At 38.6% G+C, this 21,391-nt stretch overlaps 1 protein-coding gene and 1 pseudogene across 1 annotated transcript in view; one reads left to right on the top strand and one right to left on the bottom strand.

Moving 5' to 3' along the window:
- Positions 1-2,399: 2,399 nt before the first annotated feature.
- LOC139468134 (uncharacterized) overlaps positions 2,400-21,391 on the bottom strand; it is a 101,009-nt gene continuing 82,017 nt past the window's right edge. Inside the window, exons 3-4 of the mRNA XM_071249906.1 lie at positions 7,439-7,948; positions 2,400-6,029 (exon numbers count right to left, since the gene is read on the bottom strand). Coding sequence (XP_071106007.1) covers positions 4,342-6,029; positions 7,439-7,948 — 2,198 coding nt within the window. The 3' untranslated portion in view covers positions 2,400-4,341. The remainder of the gene's footprint in view (positions 6,030-7,438; positions 7,949-21,391) is intronic.
- LOC139469182 (uncharacterized) lies at positions 10,980-14,568 on the top strand (annotated as a pseudogene).

The following is a 21,391-nucleotide window of genomic DNA, read 5'->3' as shown; positions in this document are numbered from 1 at the left end:
GAATGTTGAGGACCAGAAAAAAGATTCTGTAGAAAGAGGTCAGCTTCTGTATGGGTTACACTTTCATCAAACTCTTTCTCTGTTGATAAAAAAACTACATTGTATCTCTTCAGGTGAATGAACAACTCTATAAAAAACTTTGTCAAATAAATGTGAAATTAGTAAAATGTAAATATTTTTTACATTTGTATACTTATCCTGCTTTACTCCTTAATGCATTCATTGCTTACCTTATGATAAAAGAGGGACAGCGCAACAGCGATGGACCTGGGTGAAGAAATAAAGTCCCACTTTTACTGACAATCGCCTCTCCTGTGTTTGTTTTGTTTGTTGTTTAATGCCGCACTCAGCAATATTCCAGCTATATGATGGCGGTCTGTAAATAATCTAGTCTGGACCAGACATCCAGTGACTGATATCATGAGCATCATCCATGCAATTGGGATCAATGACATGCATCAACCAAGTCAGCCAGTCTGACTACCCAATCCCATTAGTGGCCTCTTATGACAAACATAGTTGCCTTTTACGGCAAGCATGGGTTGCTGAAGACCTATTCGACCCCGGATCTTCACGGGTCAGCAGTCCTATGACCTTGATGACAACTCAAGTCACCTTCTTCACATCACTGCCTGTCGCCCGAGCTCTTAGAAAAACATACTTTTGAGGTTTCTGAGCCCAAAGTGGGAAGGCAAGTCTGCGATGGATGGGCCTTAAACATAGTAATGCAGGTTAGGTATACAAATGTAAAACATATTTAGATTTTATTAAATGTTTACTTATCCTGCATTACTCCTTATTGCATCTGTATCGGATGGTTTGGAGGTGAGTAAACCTTCAGAATACAGAAACCTCAATAATTCACACCCTGAAATACGACACCAGTTGGTTGATAAACCGTTATGCGGAAAAGTTCAGAAAAACGCCATAACGGATGGGTTTTTCAAATATCAAAACAATTGAACATAGGAATTAAAGAGAAATTCCCTATACACATTTAGTAATAAAGAAAATAATAGCTAATCAGCTAATTCTTTAATTATTACGTCATTGAGCCGGCATTGACAAACAAGATTATCTAAGATTCTTCCACTGGTGGAAACTGAGTGACTGTACATGGAAGTAGGCTGGCTCTGTATAGGATGAGTTCATTATTTGCGTCGAGGGTTGGTAACCTGCTGGGCTAAAACCAGAGGGCCAAAACTTTGCACGCCTTCGACGTCCTCGAGAGCCACATCGCGAAGACAGTGACTAACACAAACTTTGTTGGACCTCCAAAAACATCCTTCCATGATTGATAGAATACTTGCTGTGTAAAGCCATGGTAAAGGCTAACACCCTGAACTCGTGAGAGTAATTCGCTCTCGGCAGATTCAATTTGGCGATCTTGTAAGCCTGAAGGATGACTGCGAGTAACCATAGGTATATGGTGTTGCGGCTAACTTCGGTCGTGGACGTAGGAGACACGGGTATAAGTAACTGCTTCCTTGAACCAAGCCTAGTCTTGGAGCGGTGTATGGAAACATGAAGTGCTCGCACCGAGCCCAGAAGAAGTTCACCCTCATCTATGGCTCCAGCAATTGTCAATATTGGTGGGATGGTGAAGGAACAATGGGGTTGGCCTGGTAGTTGATTTTTGCAATAAAATCCCAGCAGAACCCTAGATGTACCGCTCTGTGTGTTCCATGCTCAAAGCGGACCAGGGTGGTGTCGATGGCATGTAGTTCGCTTACCCATGCCGCCATGGCTAATGCCAAGAGAAAACATTGTTTCCTTGGCGAGGTCATAAAATGAGGATGCATAGAGGGGTTCGAGGGGGGCCCTTGCAAACTGAAACTGGATGTCTTGGGCGTCTGAAAATTAGGAGCAGCTACAATACTCACAAAATCCTCTGGTATTGTTGTTTTCGATGGAGTGTGCACTTCTGCAGTCACAGTTCCCGGTCATCATATTACCAACAGATGATAACGGCTGCGTGGTAAAGACCTAACCATGTCCTTCACTATTCAGCGATTGTGACGTTCTTCTCGTCTCATGATGGGATTGCTGCAAAATGTTTGTGAGTAACCTGCTTATATATAGTAAAACTTGTTGGAGAGAGATATACACAAAAATTGAATTTAGAGTTTGGCAGCACATCTGCATGCATGCCAAACAACGTGGATATGGATCTTTGGACGATTTTTTTTGGAGACGAAAACTGATGGTCTAAATTAATCCAAAAGGAGAGCTCCGCTGACAAGCAGTGATGTGAAGAAGATGACCTTAGGTGTCATCAAGGTCACAGGACAGCGGCGGTGGTCAGTAAAAGTAGGACTTCAGAACAACAACTTAATTTCTTCACACAGGACCGTTGCGCTGTTCCTCTTTTGTCATAAGGTAAGCAGTGAATGCATTAAGGAGTAATGCAGGATAAGTGAAAAAATGTGCGATTAAACATCACTAGATTGAATTTCTCGTTATGCTAGTTTTTTAAGCAGGGATAGTATTGAAGGGACACCGAAAATAATGTAAATATTATTGAGAGTTTAATAAAAATGAATAAAATAGATAACATAGATTACAAACATAGAGTCTAGATATACAATTAAACACTTTTTTTACTGATGGTGTAACGACTGGATTAACTTGAGAAATTCATTACAGATTTGTTGATATTCTATTTCCGATAAAAGATCATGACGAGACGTAGTTTTAGGTTGGGGGGTCCAGCTTATCTTCCGCGCCTAACATTTTGATACTGATTTCAAGTTAAAAGTTAATACCTCGGCTTATCTACGGTCATATATGGTATATATCTTGGTGTTAGTATAATTATCTGCTTTTAAATGTCAAGAAAACAAAAGAAATGATCATAGATTTTAGAAAAGATTACTCATGTTTTAATCCAGTTGTTATTGATAATGAGGTGATAGAAGTTAGAGACAAGTATGAATATCTTGGTACCATCATTGATTCAAAACTCCTCAAAAAGCTAAAATCGCTAAATAAATACAGAGAGATGGAAAGTTGCTTGCATTTTAGGCAAAACAATTACCTACTGTAATTAAGTGAACCAAACCCTTTCCAGATAGAAACATGAATCAAAAGATTATATATTTCAAGATGAATGAAAATACCAAAATCAAACAAGTGTTCATTTAATCATCAGTAACCTTCAGTGTTAGTAAACACATGCCAGAAGTGTTTCAATTTAACAACTTTGTAGTGTTACAAATGAAAGTCTTTACACCATACCATGTACAGCCAGAATTTCTAATTGATATATTGATAATGTCCATGTTAATGTGCCCTGACTGACCTCTGTCAACTTTGACCATACACATCCAATTACATTGTCCATAAAGGACTATGAATTTACTCCATCATATATCAGAAACAATTACTGGTATATAGCTGGCATATCAAGACTTTTTAGCCTGTGATTGAGAAAAGAATTATGAATGATGGATGTGATCAAAAGTAAAACAAAGGTAGTTCTAGTTGACAGGGACCTCATAAACGACTCGCACATCAATCGCAATTCTATAATTATCAATTCTACAATCATCAATTCTATCAGTCTAGATCACAGATCACCTACAAAAGTGCAAAAAATCAATGGACACTGTAAGCCTGTTAACAGCAAACTAGATTAAGTACAGTCAAACACTGTTGTTTCTAAGTTGAAGGGACATACTAAAAACTTTGAGTTATCTGAGATTCGACACAACCGAAAATGATGAATAAAGAAGGAATAAGCAGGGACCAAGTTTTTAATTCAAGAAACAATAAGTTTGACATATCAGTGTTTGACAGTACTTGCATGATATAGGGCTTATTCAAAAGCTTAAACAATAGTGCAGTAACCTACTCATTAGCAAACACATGAATTGCCAGTATTAGTTATAACTGACATATGAATATACAAATACCGGAATGTTCATTATCGTTTTCAAAATTCCATAACCTAAGAAGCTAGTCAATGTACATATGAACACTGGGAATTATAGTCTTGTGAGCCATTGAACAGTCACCTACAAATGAGTGTTTGTGAGAGTTGTTAGTACTTTAAGTCATTTTGCTATATATAAAGTTGAAGTAGAATGCTGCTGGAGTGTTTAGCTATTGTGGCCAGATGTATGAGAACTAAGATTTTTAGCACATCCAATGTGGTGCTGGCTATGGCTGTGAAATTGACTTAATTAACCACAATACTGATAAATGATAAGACATCAAAGTCTTGTTAAACAGTACAGGTGATTTAAAAAATGCTCTCTGCTCTGTAAATGTGATATTTTGCATACCCTTCAAGTGATGAAGGTGTATAAGTCAATAGAAGAATGACTTATAGTTCAAGCCTCACACAACTCCAACCACTTCAAACTCTCCATTCAGGCCAAACCTTTTGGAACTAAGTTGCTGCTGCTGAAATACATGGAGATCTTTGGAGACTCTATTTGGTACACTATCTCCTGTGTCATACTTGTAGCCTCTTGAGTGTCTCTGATTGTTGAGCATGTGAGTGGAGTGTTTGTGACGGTGTTCTACATTCATCGGACACTTTTCCTTTGGAGAATTATGAGGGACCTGAGGTTGTGTCTTCATGAACTGTTTGTGATTCTTAATGTCAGAGCACCCTTCTAATATGTTGTTAGATTGTTTTGAAGGCTCCAATGCACCGGTGTTAACATTTCTTGGAGAACTGAATCCACTATCCACAAGACTAAGCTCACACACATCACCACTGAAAATTTCTGAGTTCTTCTTGTCATTACTTAGAGAGGTATCCTCACACTTCTTGACAGCTACTACTGTGTCATAGCTCTTCTCACTGTTGAGAGCATCCCGACTGCCACCATTACTAGCAGGCTCAGCAACATCTTGACAACTCATCACTCGGTGAGGCTCTGATTCAAGAACAATTTCAGGTATCAGTTTGTGATTGATTTCAGCTTCACATACTATTCGCATACCACCATTGTCCTCATTCATAGAACTATCATAACAGTTGTTGTATAGAGAAGGTTGGCCGAGCTCTGCTTGGTACTCTGATATCATGGTATTATTGAGATGCACAAACTCTTGCCCCGTGGTCTGGGCTTCTTCCTCCAAATTATCCAACTTATTTCTCACCATTACTGGATCTGGTGTCTGAACAGTAGCAATGTGAACACCTTGATGATCATTGTTTTTACTGTTAGTGGACAGCCCAACACAGTTGACACCACTGTCTCTGGACTGGACACACAGAGAATTTTTTATAGGCATTCTTCCTTTATACTCAAAACTTATGTCACTTTGATGTTGATTATCATAATAGCTTCCACTGTTGTGATCCCATTTCCTTCTTGGGCGATGAGAACGTCTTTGATGATGAGGATGGCAAGAAAACTGATCTAAATCATCTTGATTATTAAGAGTATGCTCACGGTAGCCCCCAACATCTCGATGTAAGGGAATAGTATCATAAACTCGTGGAGTTGAATGTCTTGGTCCAGCAGACTTACTGCCAATGACAGACTGATAAATTTCATCATCCACTGCTGGTACAGGGGACAGAGATACTGTCGGCATGGTCTCTTCATGAACAAACAACACTGCTTCATTCTCTCTCAGATTCAGTTCATTCACATTTGTCTTATCTTTTTTTGACTTTGTTCCATGGCGTCGTCCATGCACTTTTCTATCGCAGATGTTATTGTTTTCTTGCTGTTTGCTGTGTGGCCTGGAGAAGGCCTGACTGCCATGAGTTGCTACAGCTAGCCTGGCCTCAGTGTAGTGGACAGTATTCAGTGAGCTGTCAGGTGGCGCCATGTTTTGGAGGTATTGCAGGGTACACGACTTTGCTACCTGCTGACTAACCCACGCTTCTGTGCGTCTCTGTTTCTCCACTTGTTGCTGATACCAATGCCACTCAGGGGGAGGGAACTGTGCAGAGAATGTTGCATACTCTACATCCTTCACAACAGCTGGCGGAGGACTTGCTACATTCTTCTTCTTATTCCGGCCAAATATTTTAGAGAATAGAGAAATCTTCTCCTTCTCTCCTGAAACAAGATGAGATACAGATAAGGTCACGATACATCAATTTATCAGAATCACTGCCTCTGTTTCATGGAATATTCTTAACAGGGACTGAAATATACCAATGTATTAAACATGGCTTACAAGACTAAACTGGGCCAAAATAAACTCTGCTTTGAATCAGTAAAAGGAACAAAATCCTAAACCAGCAATATCTAATGACTGATATTCAACAGTTAGTGAGATATCAATCTATGCAAAGAAAACATACCAAAACCTTTACTAAGTGATAGTGATTCCTGTTGTTATTGAAAACAAAGCCAGTCCAGAAGCTCAACTTTCTTCAATGATATAACAGTTTAAGGGGAGAGAACGTGTTTAACAAGCAAGTTTGTATAAAAAACATACCTCTCAACACTTTGGTAGAAAGACATTTTTTGTGAAACCCTTTTTCGATTGACATTACATTGTGTGGTCTATGCTGACAATAAAATAATCAACTTATGTCATATTCCACATTCATATTTCTCTGATAAACATATCTGCAGTCAAATTCATGTAAACAGACATTCAGAAATGTATCATAAGAAGTGAAACTCTTAACTCATTTTATCTTTTGTTCCAATACTAGCACAATTAATATATTAGAGTAGAAAAATGTTGGCTTGTATTGGACAAAAACAGAAGCATATATTTCACTGCCATTTGAAGAAGGCCTAAGAGTGAATGAGTGAATTGGGTTTAACGCCGCTTTTAATAGTATTACAGTTATATTGCGGTGTGTCAGCCTAATGTGGGAGGAAAACCCGAAGTGATGCAGGCCTCAGACGTTTACCACTTCGGTGCAACCCACGAGCATGGGTATGGTGCTGACAAACCTAGAAACATAATCGGGGCAAACCGGGATTGGAAACCCACAATCATAGGTTGCTGGTGTGCCAAAGGGACGCAACTCTGCACAGCGAGTCACAGCGCCTTAGACGACTGGGCCACCCGTGCCCCCCAGAAGGCCTAAGAAATCAGTACATAGCACCACCCACTTCTGGTGTGATTGCCTCAGTGTGGAGAAATACAAGCCTCCAGATAACAGGAGGAACCTGAATGACATCACAGTTTTAATCCAGGAGGTCCCATGCCTAGCTACCTTAATATATGTGTGTATTAACATACATAACAATCTCCATTTAATGACATCACATGGTAAAACACATGCTTAATGTGTAAAAGTAAGTTAATTAATAACTTAAACATGTGTAAGAGTCCGCCAATGAAAACATGAATTTTTTTATTGCTGTGTATGGGTCAGCCAATGGTTTAGTGAAAGGGTCAGCAAAAGTTGTCAATGGGTGAACTAGAAATTTAAGAAATGCAGCCATTCACAATTTCAGGCTTACAATTGTTTCATGAAACAAATGTTGAAGCGAGCAGTTACCTTTTTCTTTGTCTTGATTAATGTTGCTGGTCTTCAGGTTTATGTCCTTGTTGATGGCTTTGACCTTGTCGGTCTTGTACCTAACGGACATGGTACGCTTCAGTGCATCATCATTCTCATTGACTGTAGCCTTGTTCCGTTCCTTTTCCTTTTCCCTAGTCTTAAGGCCCCGCATGCTCTGACTGCGAGGTCGCTGCTTATTTGCCTTTTTGTTCTCACTGCTGTCTTTGCCCACATCAGCAGTATTGTGATGGGCATGCACCTGGCCATTCATGTCAGCCTGGCATGAGATGGATCTCATTGGGGCCCGCATGTGGAGCTGCTGCTGCTGTTGATGTTGTATGTGCTGTAGGTGGTGCAGATGTTGAAGCTGCGTGGGTATATTCTGAATTTGTGGGAACACTGGAATGTACATGGGGTGGTATGGCAGCCATGAAGTATTGAAAGTTACATTTTGATCATCAGATGCGAGTCGATATGTTTCTGGTGTCACGACAAAATACCCAGTCCCTGAAACAAGCGACACAAATTAAGCAACAAGATACACAAAGTTTCACATATTATTTTAGTTCTGAAGAAAAAGAAAATGAAAATGTGATTATTGGATATATTTTTCACAAAAACAGACCAACAAGAATCTGTAGCTCACAAAATTATATGGCTTCAACCTTATTATTATGGTGACAAACACTGATAGTGAGGTGAATCAAAAATAGTGCAAAAGATTCCAGGAAAAAGGATATATATATTTATGATATACCTAAGTGTGTAAGACTTGAATTTTACGAAGTTAAGAAAATTGATTTTTTTATTGCAGTGAACATAACACTGTGACGGAGCTATTGTCATACAAGAGTTACCTCCCCTAAATATGTCTCCCTCAAGCTCCTTCCCAGTGTGCGACACCTTCCTTACACCTTTGTTACTCTCTGTAACATCGCTGCCACCAGTGTGGGCGGGGCCAATACAAGAATCTTGAAATTTACCCTCTAACCCCAAATGTAGTAACATTTATATTTTTGTTTATGTTTTGGAACGCCATCATAGTTATTTTTTTATAGGTTTACGACTGACCATATTTCCCAGATGAATTTACCTTATTGTTTGTTTGATTAGATTGTTTCGAGATTGCAGTCAGATCAACCAACTTCCCCCTTACATTCTTACTATATTAATTACATCATAGTTGTAATGAAACAGAAATTCAAATTGACAAACAAAGAAAATAATTAAGCAGGGGTAAGAGTATTCGGCTTCACTGCAGTCATCACTCGTTTGGAAACATAACAATGAGTCGGTTGCAAGTACAACTCCAAGCATGGTTGCAGCCACCTATCACAGTGGGGAGCTTTGACTGGTGGCAGTGATAGTATAGAGAGCTCTGCTGACGGACTATCGCTGTGAGGAGCTTGTGTCTCCATTTATCGGAAGTGTCTGCATGGCCCCCTACACAAACTGTTGACTTCCTTTTTATGTTAGTTCCGAATTGACAAGGCGAAATAATGTCAGGTGGTCATTTATGGAGTTAACATCGCTTCATGACGTTTGTTATTCACTCGAGACTCTTCATTTCGTAAAGCGCCATTTTTGTTACTTGACCAGTGACTTTTCTTTGCTTCAAACAGTAATCTTGTAGTTTTCAAGAATATTTTTTGCTAAATTTGATTTTGTATATAATCACATCTTTGTGTATAATACCAATTTTCCGTGACCCTTAATATTTTTTAACATTTTGCAAACACAAAACTACTTTTTTTAGTCACATATACAAGGGGTAGTGAACCATCCTTGTGTGATGGGTAGGGAGAATTTGTAATGAAATGATTTAATTTAACTACACAAAATGTATATAATAAATAGGATCCAGTCACAAGATGAGAGAAACATGATATTTCGTGAGACACATGAAATATCCTCTATGTATTTTTGCAACATTGTTTACAATAATGAGGTTGAATGCAAATTATGATGCAGGAGTTGAAAAACCTAGCATAAATTCCCTGGTCATTGACCATTAAAGCTGAAAAATTTCACTGGTCCCAATGCTTTCAGCTTCGTCCCCAAAATTGTAAATTTACAATTGTTCATCAAGCAGAGAAGGCCTAAGTATAACTGCTGAGTGCCAACATTATACTTGACCACTTAAAGGGCAAGTTCACACGGAAATGAACCTTTTTTTCTTGTACTTTTTCCACATTAAAAGTGTTAACATAGAAGTGTCATAGACAAAAATATAAAAACATCATATTTAATTAACATATTTTTTGCACTAAAACGATTCATATTTTTCACATTTACCAAGTGTTCTATTTCCATAACAAAAACACCATGGCTTATGCCCCTTGCAATATGACGTCATTGGTGCCAATTGATAAACATTATGACGTCATCATGCTTTGTTAGAGCCGCTTCACGTGGTGTAGGTACAGTTTTGTGATTCTAGCATCTCAGATGCCAGCCAGAATTGTGTTATGCTGAGTCACCACTGCGCCGGAGTGTGTCGTAGACCATGTTGTTTTACCGCAAACTGGTCCTTGATATCTTTTGCGTTGAGAATAGACAGGTACCCAGTTGAATTGGCACCAATTACGTCATAATCTAAGGGGGATAACTCAGGCCTATTTCGCTCGTAAAACGAAGGCATCATAACGGCATATCACTTTCACACTATTGTGAGCTTCCTACTTTCACTGAGTGAGTGTATATTTTCAAACACAGATACTAAAATTGCGTTTTGTTTAGAAAAAGAAAGAAAGTGATTTTTGCGTGTACACTTCCCCTTTAACATCCCCAATATAACATGTGATATATGTCTAATGTGCACACATTCATACCCAGATGTAAAAAAATACCCAATGATATAATTCAATGGTTTTGATCAGGGGTCCGGAAAATTTAAAATCCCAATCGGACATTTGCATTTAGGCCACGCCCCCTTCAAATAGCATATTTTAGTACAACTTTTCACACACATTACAAGTTGTTACATATTCATAATATGATGAATTATGAATTGTTTCAATTTAAATTGTTTAATTCACCGGACAATTAATAAAAAATAATATCATTTTAGAAATACATGGAAAACATACGTTTGTTTCTGTTATAATAACGATCTGTTAACATAGTAAACGGTCTAATTAATATTCATGAGTTATATTCATGAGTCTGCTCAAGTGTACGCGTTGTAACATTTGGATCGAGACTATTATCCCATATTTGATTATCACGTGACCTCACGGGAAAAGATTTTTTTAAACTAAGGTGAGACCAATTTAATTGCTAGGATTACGGCTCCGCGACACCATTTTTCGTCAAATCGGGAAAAATATAAATGAAATTCTATCATTTTTTTAAAAAATATTCTACCCGACATCCGACACCGATCGATAAGCCTTGTTGTTATAGAAATACATGTTACGGGAAGTAACTCTAGTTTGTAACTAAAATTCCTTACGCACATGTGTTGGCAAATTCCATTGGTCGTTCCACGCGAACATAGCCAATCGAATGCCTACTCTCAATTACAAGCGTTTCTCATATGCGCACAACGTGTATTGAATATGCCGGGACCATGTGGACATGGGGTGTCAGTTTTGGTATTTTAATGCCTATTATTATCTGCTGTCTTTCGACAATGTCAGCAAAGTATTTCAGCGTAAGCGTTCTGAAGGGTAGCGTGTGCTTATCAAAGCGAATCATGGAAAGTCCACTGAAGGATGACATGTCACAGTTGGTGATTTGGCGACGGAAGCCGTATCGTCAATCGCCAATGGAGATGGACTTTCTATACAAGAGGTGCATGCAACAGAATCCAAGGCTGGTTCCTACGAGAATATTGTCGAACTTACAACACCTATGCAAGTTTTAGCAGACTTTGGACTAAATTATGTGACAGTGGTGTCAAAATCGAGAAAAAACAGTGCCGATGTGCGTTTGATGTTATGATGAGTTCTCAAAAGTTCGACAAGCTGCTGGCGAAATATTCTGGTGACAAACTAACTGGCGATCGAAAACTTTTCAATGACATTCTCGGCATGTTTCACAAACATGGCATTGGTTTTACAACAAATAATGTTGAATCAGTAGGAAAAACTGTTTGCAAGACTCTTCAGAGAATATTATGGTACATCACAGCACAGCACAGTAAACTGAAAGAGAGGGGGGGGAAAATTCCCAACATGTTCCAACAGTTCGAAGGCTACTTCGATCATGTACAAGCACATAAGCCACCACCAAAGGTATGTATAACAAAATCTGTAAACATCAATTTCTTAGGGAAAATTTTGAAAAATAATTTGACACCTGAAAACCTTTAATAATACTATGTTGATTGTTGAAGCTAGTATAAAACTTGGATTGTTTTAGACAAACCCAGACTTTTAAACTAGTACTCTGTCAGTGTGTGTGCATGTGTTTTGCCAAATGGTCAAGGGAACTATTATTGAATAAAGTCATATGTTGACGTGATGAGAATAAATACAGGTTAATAATTTTAGCATTTATTAAATTTTTAATATAGAACAATTGTCTACTTTTAATGAAACTGCAGTGTTACAAGATTGTAATACAAACTTCAAACAATGATTTTTAAACATCTGATGACTTGTATTTTCAGATGGAAGTCGCAAAACTTCAAGAGCATATTGATGCCCTCTCTGAGCTCCTCATGCTGCCATGGACCTACAAATTTAAGACACTCTATCAAGATATTCAGCAACTGGTCCAGTGTATGAGAAAGTACATTGACTTCCTGAGACAACAGTCCCAGCGGTCCAAAGAACGACACAATGCTAGTGCACCTATGCGAAATCCTTCTGTGAATTTTTCTCTTGCAGTTATTGAGGCAACTGTTGGTCCTGTGGGGGAGAATTATTTGGATCTTGACAATACATTCTGAGGATGAATACACTCCTGTGGAAATCAGCAACTATCACCCAACTTGTAGATACAAGAGAAGAACATGGATTGACAATCTAAGTTTGTCTGTACCAGTGGTACATTACAGTTACTTTCAGGGCAAATATACATTTTGTATGGCGTTTGCCAGGTGATAAGAGCGAGAGGTCAGATGAAAATACAGTTAAAACTGTGCGGGTAGTCGACAAGTCATTGCCAGATTATTCAACTAGACAGATGAAGAAAGAGTTCTATGCGAAATACCAACGGTCTACAGGAGTGTCTCCAGCTCTTCTCAGAAACATGTACAAATTCTTGACCAATGACAGTAGTGGTGCTGAAAACACTGCACAAGCTGCGATTGATCAACGTGTTGAAGATGTGTTGGAGTTAAATGATCCTGATGTGGCATGGGATTTACGGAGACTAAATGGCAACCCAGACAGTACAGATCCAGAAGTACTCATTCCCTCCAATGAATGGGTGAGACTGCAGTTCTGGCCAGCCAATCCAACGACGAGGACTGCATTCCACTACACTGGTCGTTTCAATGTAAAGTTTTCACTTCAAACAAGACAGATACGTGGAAAACATGAGGATAGTCACTATGTGGCTGCACAGTTGGTCTACTTGAAGAAATTTGCTGTGACATTGAGAGAGCATGTCGGTTTCTTTTGGCTTGATGACAAAGCCATTGTTCCTATTGGAGAGCCTGGATTACCTGTTACCTGTTGGCCCACAGAATGCTTCTCTTTCCAGTACTACTGCCAGCTCTCTTACAGCATTAGATCATGATTATAATGTGTGCGGGGCCATCCCCTCTGTTGCTCTGCACTGTGACATTCCACAGGATGCCAGTGATTCTTTCTTCAATGGAACAGCCTTTGTGACTGTAAAGGACAAAGTGTTCGGTCCGTCCAATGCTATTCGTCATGGTGCTGAAACAACAAACATCATCAAATCCCATTTCAGTACTGATGATGGAAATTCAGAGAAAGCTATACTCATAATGTACACTGATGGTGGCCCTGATCACCGCACTACTTTCGGATCTGTGCAATTGGCTATGATAGCCATGTTTGCATGGCTCGATTTGGACATGTTGATCACGGCAAGGACAGCACCAATGGGCAGTTGGGCAAACCTGGCCGAAAGAGTGAACTCTGTTCTGAACCTTGCACTACAAAATGTCTCTTTAGAGATGGAACGGATGACAGAGGAACTGGAAATGAAAATGAAGAGAGTGTCAACCCTGAAAACTGCAAGAGACATTGCTTCTAGGTATCCAGCTTTTAAAGAAGGCCTTACAGCTGCCGTCTTGCCAGTTCTGAAGTTACTGGAGGAAAGGTTTTCTCACCTGAAAGTCAAGGGGGATGCAGTGATAAGAAACAGTGCTGCAAGCAATGAGAGTGTTGACAATTTCTTCGGAATTTTGAAAGATCATATAGATGATAAACTTGATATGAATAAGTTGACGAAGAAAGATCTGGAGAAATCAGATAATCTAAATGACTTCATGGATCGCCCTTGTCGCTGTCGGCAGTACATCTTTCAAATCAAGAAATGTGATCCTCACAGAGTTGACGATTGTTGGTATTGTGTCATCAATCCTCCAAGACTGCCTGATGATGAGTTTGAACAATTGAATTTCATTCCTGATCCTGTTGTATCTCCTGAAAGTGGAGATAAGTTTGAAGAGCTTCATTTTGTCCATGGTACAGACACTACTGATTGAGCTAGACCCTCCTTGAGTTCTGTCACCATGTCTTCAATAAGAGACAAGCAAAACAGGAAAATTCTCACTGCAAACAAAGTTCGAGAGTCAGTAACATGTGTTGAATGTCGTAAACCGAGATGTGTCTATTCAGACACCAGACTTTCCTACAAAACACAAAACAGCCTTGATCCGCATGAGAGAGGGACGTTCTTACACTTGTGGGTCACCACTGTTTCCTCCAGCATCTCCATACTTTGAAACACTAGTTGTGAAAGAGAGTCTCAGATGTTCGTCCACAATGAAGACTACATACTATGCCAGTAATACATGTTCTTTGCCAAGTGTATGCTTTCACTGTGGAATTGCCACGTCAGAAGATTTTGCTGATGACAGTGTAATCCATGAACTTCAGGCTATGTACAGCACTGTGAGGCCTATCTGTCGATCTTGTAAACAATCAGGAAAAGAAGCTGCAGTGAGGGGGAAACGTAATGTTAAAAAACTGAGATCATAAATCATTTTGCATTAACTGACCTGTAAATCATGCAGGTACTATTCAGATGATGGAAGATATGTTAACTCCTGTGTTTTGTGTGATATCAGAAATGGTACCTCTTATTTTTTAAATACATTTTCCAATTTTGATGTGATGTGGGGGAAGTCTTGGCCCGAATTTGTGCAGAATGTCTCTGCTCATGTATGTTATCCTTTTGTTGTTTTATGACTGCTTTTAACAGGAGGTGTGTACCTCATAATTCCATGAGGAAAATGCTGTGTGATACTGAGTGAAAGTGGAAAAAAGCATGTTAGCATAACACGTCAGTCATGAGTGTTACCTGATCATTTAACACGATTAAGTTATACTGGACAGAGTATTTCAAGTACTTGTATGTGCCAAATGTTTTCTTTTGTTTTGAAGTCAAGGGCTATTTAATTTAAGTGCATTCCACATGTTAGCATAACACGTCAGCCATGAGTGTTACCTGATCATTTAACACGATAAAGTTATACTGGACAGAGTATTTCAAGTACTTGTATGTGCCAAATGTATATTTGTTTTGAAGCCAAGTGCTGTTTTAATTTCAGTGTATTTCACATTGTTTTCATATTTTTAAAATATAATAAAACTTTAATAAGTTAAAAGCTTGTTGTTGAAGTCTACCTGCTTGTGGAAAACTGCCAAAAGATACCTGTAAACCCTGGTCATCAGTAAGGAGTGTCATTAGATAAAGGGTCTATAGTGAATTGCTTGCAACATGCGTGGTGGGTAATACTGAAATACTTTTGTAGCTTCTGTGGCACAAGTGAGGGATTTTTTATTTTTTTTTAATTTCCTCCTATCAGCATTCCTGCCTCCTAAAATCCGTAATACCTGCGAAAAAAAATTCTCTCAAGTACTTTTTTTTTTTTTACATTCCCTCCTCCATTCAGCCACTTTACCCGAAAAAATCCGTAATCCTAGCAATTAAATTGGTCTGGCCTAAAGATTATTTAAAAACAAGACAGATAATATAATCACAAATACTAAAATATCGTTGATAGCAATAGTTATTTGAATACTTTTTTCATCTGTACTCATTTATTGACCGTAAAAAAAATTGATATCGATCGTCACAGAAAGCAAAGTGGCGGTCAATCAAGTTTCAATATACGACTAGCTACTGAAAACAATAAAATCTGCAAATCCTCATTGTATCTCAACCAAGTGAAAGTCGTTAGCCACAACTTACAAAATGATCGTCCAGACTTTGAGGGTTTGGCAGACTGATCTGCATCGGTCGACTGGCTGTCGTCACGCTTTCGCTTCTTGTCTGAGGTTACATATCGTAGCATTGTGAGGATAATGAGGTACATACTTACTTATATTGGAGATTTTACATGCGCTTTCTGACTGCAGCGTATTTCAGACACGGGCCCGGCCAAGCCATTTAATGTGTTTCCGAAAAGGGGGAAAAGTTGTTTGGCAATCCAGTAGGGGTGTTTTAGTGGTTGCTTATATAGAATTTTGGTAATTTTGAAATTTTGAAAAAATGCCAAGAGGGTTTGGGGGACAAACTAAGGGACCTGACTATGGAAGTTTGTTAGTTTGATTATGTGGTCTGGTTTTGGTAGTTTATTGGGGTTTTAAATGCGATTTATTAGTCCTGTTTTGATTAAGTATACGCCTAAGGCTTTGAATTTTTCTATTTTATTTTGTGGGTTTAGGATTGCTTCTAGAGTAAGAGCCTTATTTAGATTTAGGGTGGTTTGTAGTGTAGTTCGGTGTGTTAGGTAGTGTGTGCAGTGGATGAGTGCGTGTTCTGGGGTTTCTTGTTGTTTGCAATGTGGGCAGGTTCCTGTTGCGTGTTTTCTTATTATTTTGAGGTGGTTATTTAGGTTGGTATGTCCTGTTTGGAGTTTAGTAATTACTCTGTCGATTTTTTTGGACGGATGTAGCATTTTTGGTTTGGTTAGGGGTTTTTTGAGAACCTTTTTGATTTGGCTATTTCAGTTTTGATATAGGTTATGCCATTTTTTGGTGATTTTTTGTTTGTTAACACTTTTAATTTCTGATTTGGAGATGGGTAGGTTTAAGCTTATTTCTGGGATTTTAAGGGATAGTTTAGCTGCTTTATCGGCGTTTTCATTGCCGTATATTCCTACGTGGGCGGGGATCCAAATGAATACTATTTGTTTGCCTGCCTTAGTTAAATCGTTTGAGCTTTTTAGTATCTGATTTATTAGTTCAGGGCGGTTTTTGGTGTTTTTATTTTGGAGGGCTTGTAGTCCACTGAATGAGTCGGTAAGTATTAGGATTTTTTTTTGTTTTTTTAGACTGTTGATTATGAAGGGCTGAGGCCATGCCCATTAGTTCGGCCGTGAATATTGATTGATTGTGTGGGAGTCGGTAGGATTGTGTGGCTTTAGTTGGTCGTTTCATGTGGACTCCGAAACCTGAGTGTTTGGAGATCGGATCTGAGGATCCGTCTGTGTAAATGTGACACCAATTTGGCCAATTTTCATGTATGTATGCTAGTGTGGTGGTTTTGGCTATGTTTGGGTCGGTTTGTTTATTTATTGTGCTAGCTAGTGTTATGTCTATTTTGGGTGTTTTAAGTTTTGGGGTGAAGATATTTGATTTTTTACAGTTTTGTTTAAGATTGTTTATTTGGTGTTCATTTAAGTAATTGGTTATTCTATGGGATATTGGAGTAAGTAGAGGGTGTTTTCGAGCTAGGGCTTGGTTTTTTGGGCTTATATTTTTGTTTATTAGGCTTCGAATTAGGGGGTTGGATTGAGACACGGACCAGAAATTTAGGGTTAATTGTTCCCTACGTAGACTTAGTGGCATTTCTCCTGTTAAGGCCTGGAGTGAAGTGTAGGAGGTGCCATGTTGAGTGCGTGTTATTAGTTCGAGAGCCTGATATTGGATTGAGTCTAGTTTTTTGCTTAGGGATTGGTTTAGGGTGTCGTATATGGCACATCCGTAGTCTATTTTAGATCTAATTAGTGATATATAGAGTGAGAGGAGGGTGTCTTTGGAGGCCCCCCAGTTTGAGCCAGTGAGGCATCTTAGCGTATTTAGATCTTTGCTACATTTAGTTATTAGATTATTTATGTGAGCATCCCAGGAGAGATGTTCATCGAAAATTAGTCCTAAGAATTTGGTTTGTTTTAGGAATTGGATTGGTTTGTTGTTTAGCTGGAGTTTTGGGGAGGCGGGTTTCATGTTTTTGTGTTTAAATACTATTCCTGTAGTTTTTACCGAGTTAAGGGAGAAGCCCCATTTGTCAGCCCATTGCTGTATTTTGTTTAGAGATTTTTGAAGTAGGTTTTGGGCCATTTTAATGCTTTTTGTGCGGATCCAGAGGGCTCCATCATCCGCGAATTTAGATGTGTTTATTTTAGGGGATAGGCCCTCGAATAGATCATTTATCATTATATTGAAGAGTGTGGGGCTGAGGATACTGCCCTGGGGAGTGCCATTTTCTAGGGGACATTGGTCTGATAGCTTTTGGTCTATACCCACGGTTATTTTACGATTGTTTAAGAAGTCTTGGATGTAGTTTATTATTTGACCTTTGAGTCCTATTTTTTGTAGTTTGTTTTTTTGTATTAGCCCGTCGTGCCATACCATGTCGAAAGCTTTGGAGAAGTCTAAGAAGATGCCTGTAGTATATTGTTTGCTGAGTTGTCCTGTTTTAATGTCCTGCTCTAGTCGGGCGAGGTTATCTAAGGTTGAGCGGCCAGGAGTGAAACCACTTTGATCTGGGTTTATGATGTTATTTTGAGTTAGGTAATGTTGTAGTCTGTTTTTAGCCATAGATTCCATTACTTTGCATAAGTTTGAAGTTAAGGAAATTGGTCTATAGGAGTTAGCCTGATTAGCTGGTTTATTAGGTTTAGGGATTGGTATGATTAAGGCCTGTTTCCAGGGAGTAGGTACTTGTCCGTTTTGATAGATGAGATTGTATAATTTAAGTAGTGCATGGAGTGGTTTAGGGGGGAGTTTTTTAATTATTTGGTAGGAAGTTAGGTCCAATCCTGGGGCTGTGCCCTTTTTCCTGTTTTGGATGACGTAGAGTAGCTCCTCCATTGTGTAAGGGTGGTTTTATTTCTAGGTTGTCATTATTTGGTTCTTTGGTGGATTTGTTTTCTGTTTTAAGTTTATCTTGAAATTTTTGGCTCAAGTTGTTACTGCTTACAGCCGAAAAGTGGTTGGCGAGGTTATTTGCCTTTTCAGCGGGGTTTGTTGAATTATTAATGTTAGGTGTTTTTTTATGACGTTTTAAGCCTCTAATGGCGTGGATTTTGCGCCAGACCGTTCTGGCGTCTGTACGGTTATTTATTTCTTCACAGAATTTTTTCCAGTTTCTGGTTTTAGATATTTTGACTAGACTTTGAACTTGGTGGTTTAGTTCGTGAGCTATTTTTAGATGTTTATAGTCGCGTTTGGCTTTATTGAAGGCTGATTTACGTTTACGTCTAGTTTGTTCTATTTCCTCATTCCACCATGGTACTGTTGGTTTGCCTGTTTTAGTTGTTTTAAAAGGGATGGAGGTTTTGGCTGCTTTTATTATGTAATCTGTTAGGTTTTTACAGTAGATTTCTGGATCATTATTTTCCAATTCGTTTAAATTAGCCTGATTGCAGATCACTTCAAATTGGTCCCAGTTAGCTTGGTTATAACGGAATTTTGGTTCTTGATTTTCTGTTTGTATTGGTACGTTTGTATTTCCTATGGTTATGTTTGTGGGGTATTGCTAACGCAGTACATATACTAAAATTGGAACGATACAGAGAAGATTAGAATGAGGTACATCGATGATGCAAGGTATTTATGTACAGTTGTAAACACCTTTCACTCAAATTAACAAGATGTTCTCAGTGTCAACTCAGTTTATTGCCTATTACAGTGATTGACCGATTGGACTATCATGTAGGTACGATGTATTTACAGCAATCAAAACAAACAAAGCTTGTCAGTGTAGATAATCTTCATTGTGTTACAACTGCAGACAGAAACTGTTCAGTCTTAACTGTTGATCATGTCCGATCAAAATTTAAGAATGTCCGGACAATACTTTTTAAAATGTCCAGACAGAAAAATTTAAATGTCCGGTAAGCAATATTTTAAACCGGACATTTGAGATTCCCAATCGGACATGTCCAGCGCATATGACGGTTTCCGGACCCCTGGTTTTGATGAATGATTGGAAGAAATGGTATCTGAAGCTATTGTTTAACCAGGAGTAATAAAATGAAGTCATCCTGCTTGTGAGTTTGGGGATGGTAAACATCCTGTATTAGGAATAAACATTGTATATAGCTAGCTATATACAAAGTGTTTATTCCAAATACAGGATATTTACCAAGAAACTACATGTTTTATTCAATGCTGTTTTATTTCTCAATAAATATTAGTTACAATCGTAATTACAGATATGTACATAATTGGTTGAACAATTGGTATAAATTGCCTTGTACTTTTACAACTATGTTAGATGTGTCAGGAAAGGTACTAGATATACTTGCACTTCTAAACTGTTAATACAAATGTCAACTTCGAGATAAAAGGCACAACATGCTCATGAAAAGTCAAAGGTTCAAGGTTGCGCCATGTATTTTTATATAATTAAATTTTCGTTGTGTTCATGGAAATTCCTGCATTCTGATTAGCTGAATTGGTCACGTGTTATTGCATTCATTTCCCAATGAATGTAAAAGATTAAGCCACGCCCACCGCGGCGCACTACTTTTATTACTGCGGAATGTCGGGGAATCCCAATATTACAGTCGAGGGAATTCCCTTTTTGCTCAAGTGTATCGTCATGCACAGGACATTTAGCGACTTTCATGCACATTCATTGTCCAAACAACCCTTTGAAACCGAAGGCCGAGAATCCGCTACGCGGATTCATACAGTTTGCACATCGGTTTTTCGACTCATACCTCAATGAACCGAAAAAAATACACAGTCAATCCTTAACTCAATTTTGATATAGGTGGCCAAATTTATATGTATTTATATAGTGAGGTGTTAGGAAGTGGAGAATAGGTTAGAGACATCGATACATTCAAGATGACAAGCTTTGACAACATTTAAAGTAATAATATCCGTAAGCGTTGCACTTTGGTAAATTGCCAGATATATTTTACATGTAAAACAGTTTGACAAGTCATGGTTTGAAGCTTCAAACTTCGCCCTGCACCTCTCCTATTGGTATAGAAAGAGTTCACCAAGTTTGAAAAGAGTCTAAACAGTAGTTTTGAAGTTATAGGCCACACACAAAAATGTCCTCGGAACGGCGGACAAACAGACAGAATTCCTTGGTATAACTATATACCCCCGCCCTTTTAGGTTGATGTATAATAAAATCTACTATGTTCTTGTCGGGCTACTATTCTTTTCCATTGAAAATAGCTGGGTGTTGTGTTTTCAAGCATGCTATCATGTATGGTGTGGTGTGTGCACATAGGTTGCACATTCCACTCAACATTTGCTGAGGACCAAACAACTTACTAAATGTTGAGTAGTGTATGTTTGTTACACTGATAATGATTATCTGCATATCCCAATAATCAAAGGGATCGTTGTATGCTTCTTGCTCAAAAGTGACAACATTGAGTCGATATCTTGCAGTATACATGCATAGACAATTTTACTGTATGCAGGTAGGTACATACAAAAGGAAGCACTTTGTGACACCCCACTGACAGGTCACCAAATACCGGTAGTAGTAGTGGTTGTGTTGGAGGCATGTAGCAGCTAGCCATCATCTGGCTAGGCTAATGGTGATACTTCCTTTTCATTTTTCTCAGGGGACCAAGGCTTACATATAGAAAATGTTAGTCTG

This window comes from Haliotis cracherodii, unplaced genomic scaffold (genome assembly GCF_022045235.1).
Source record: "Haliotis cracherodii isolate W230 unplaced genomic scaffold, xgHalCrac1.p SCAF_2, whole genome shotgun sequence".
NCBI classification, from domain to species: domain Eukaryota; kingdom Metazoa; phylum Mollusca; class Gastropoda; order Lepetellida; family Haliotidae; genus Haliotis; species Haliotis cracherodii.
The sequence above is the reverse complement of the archived record's forward strand: the minus strand, read 5'-3'. Positions and strand labels throughout refer to the sequence as shown.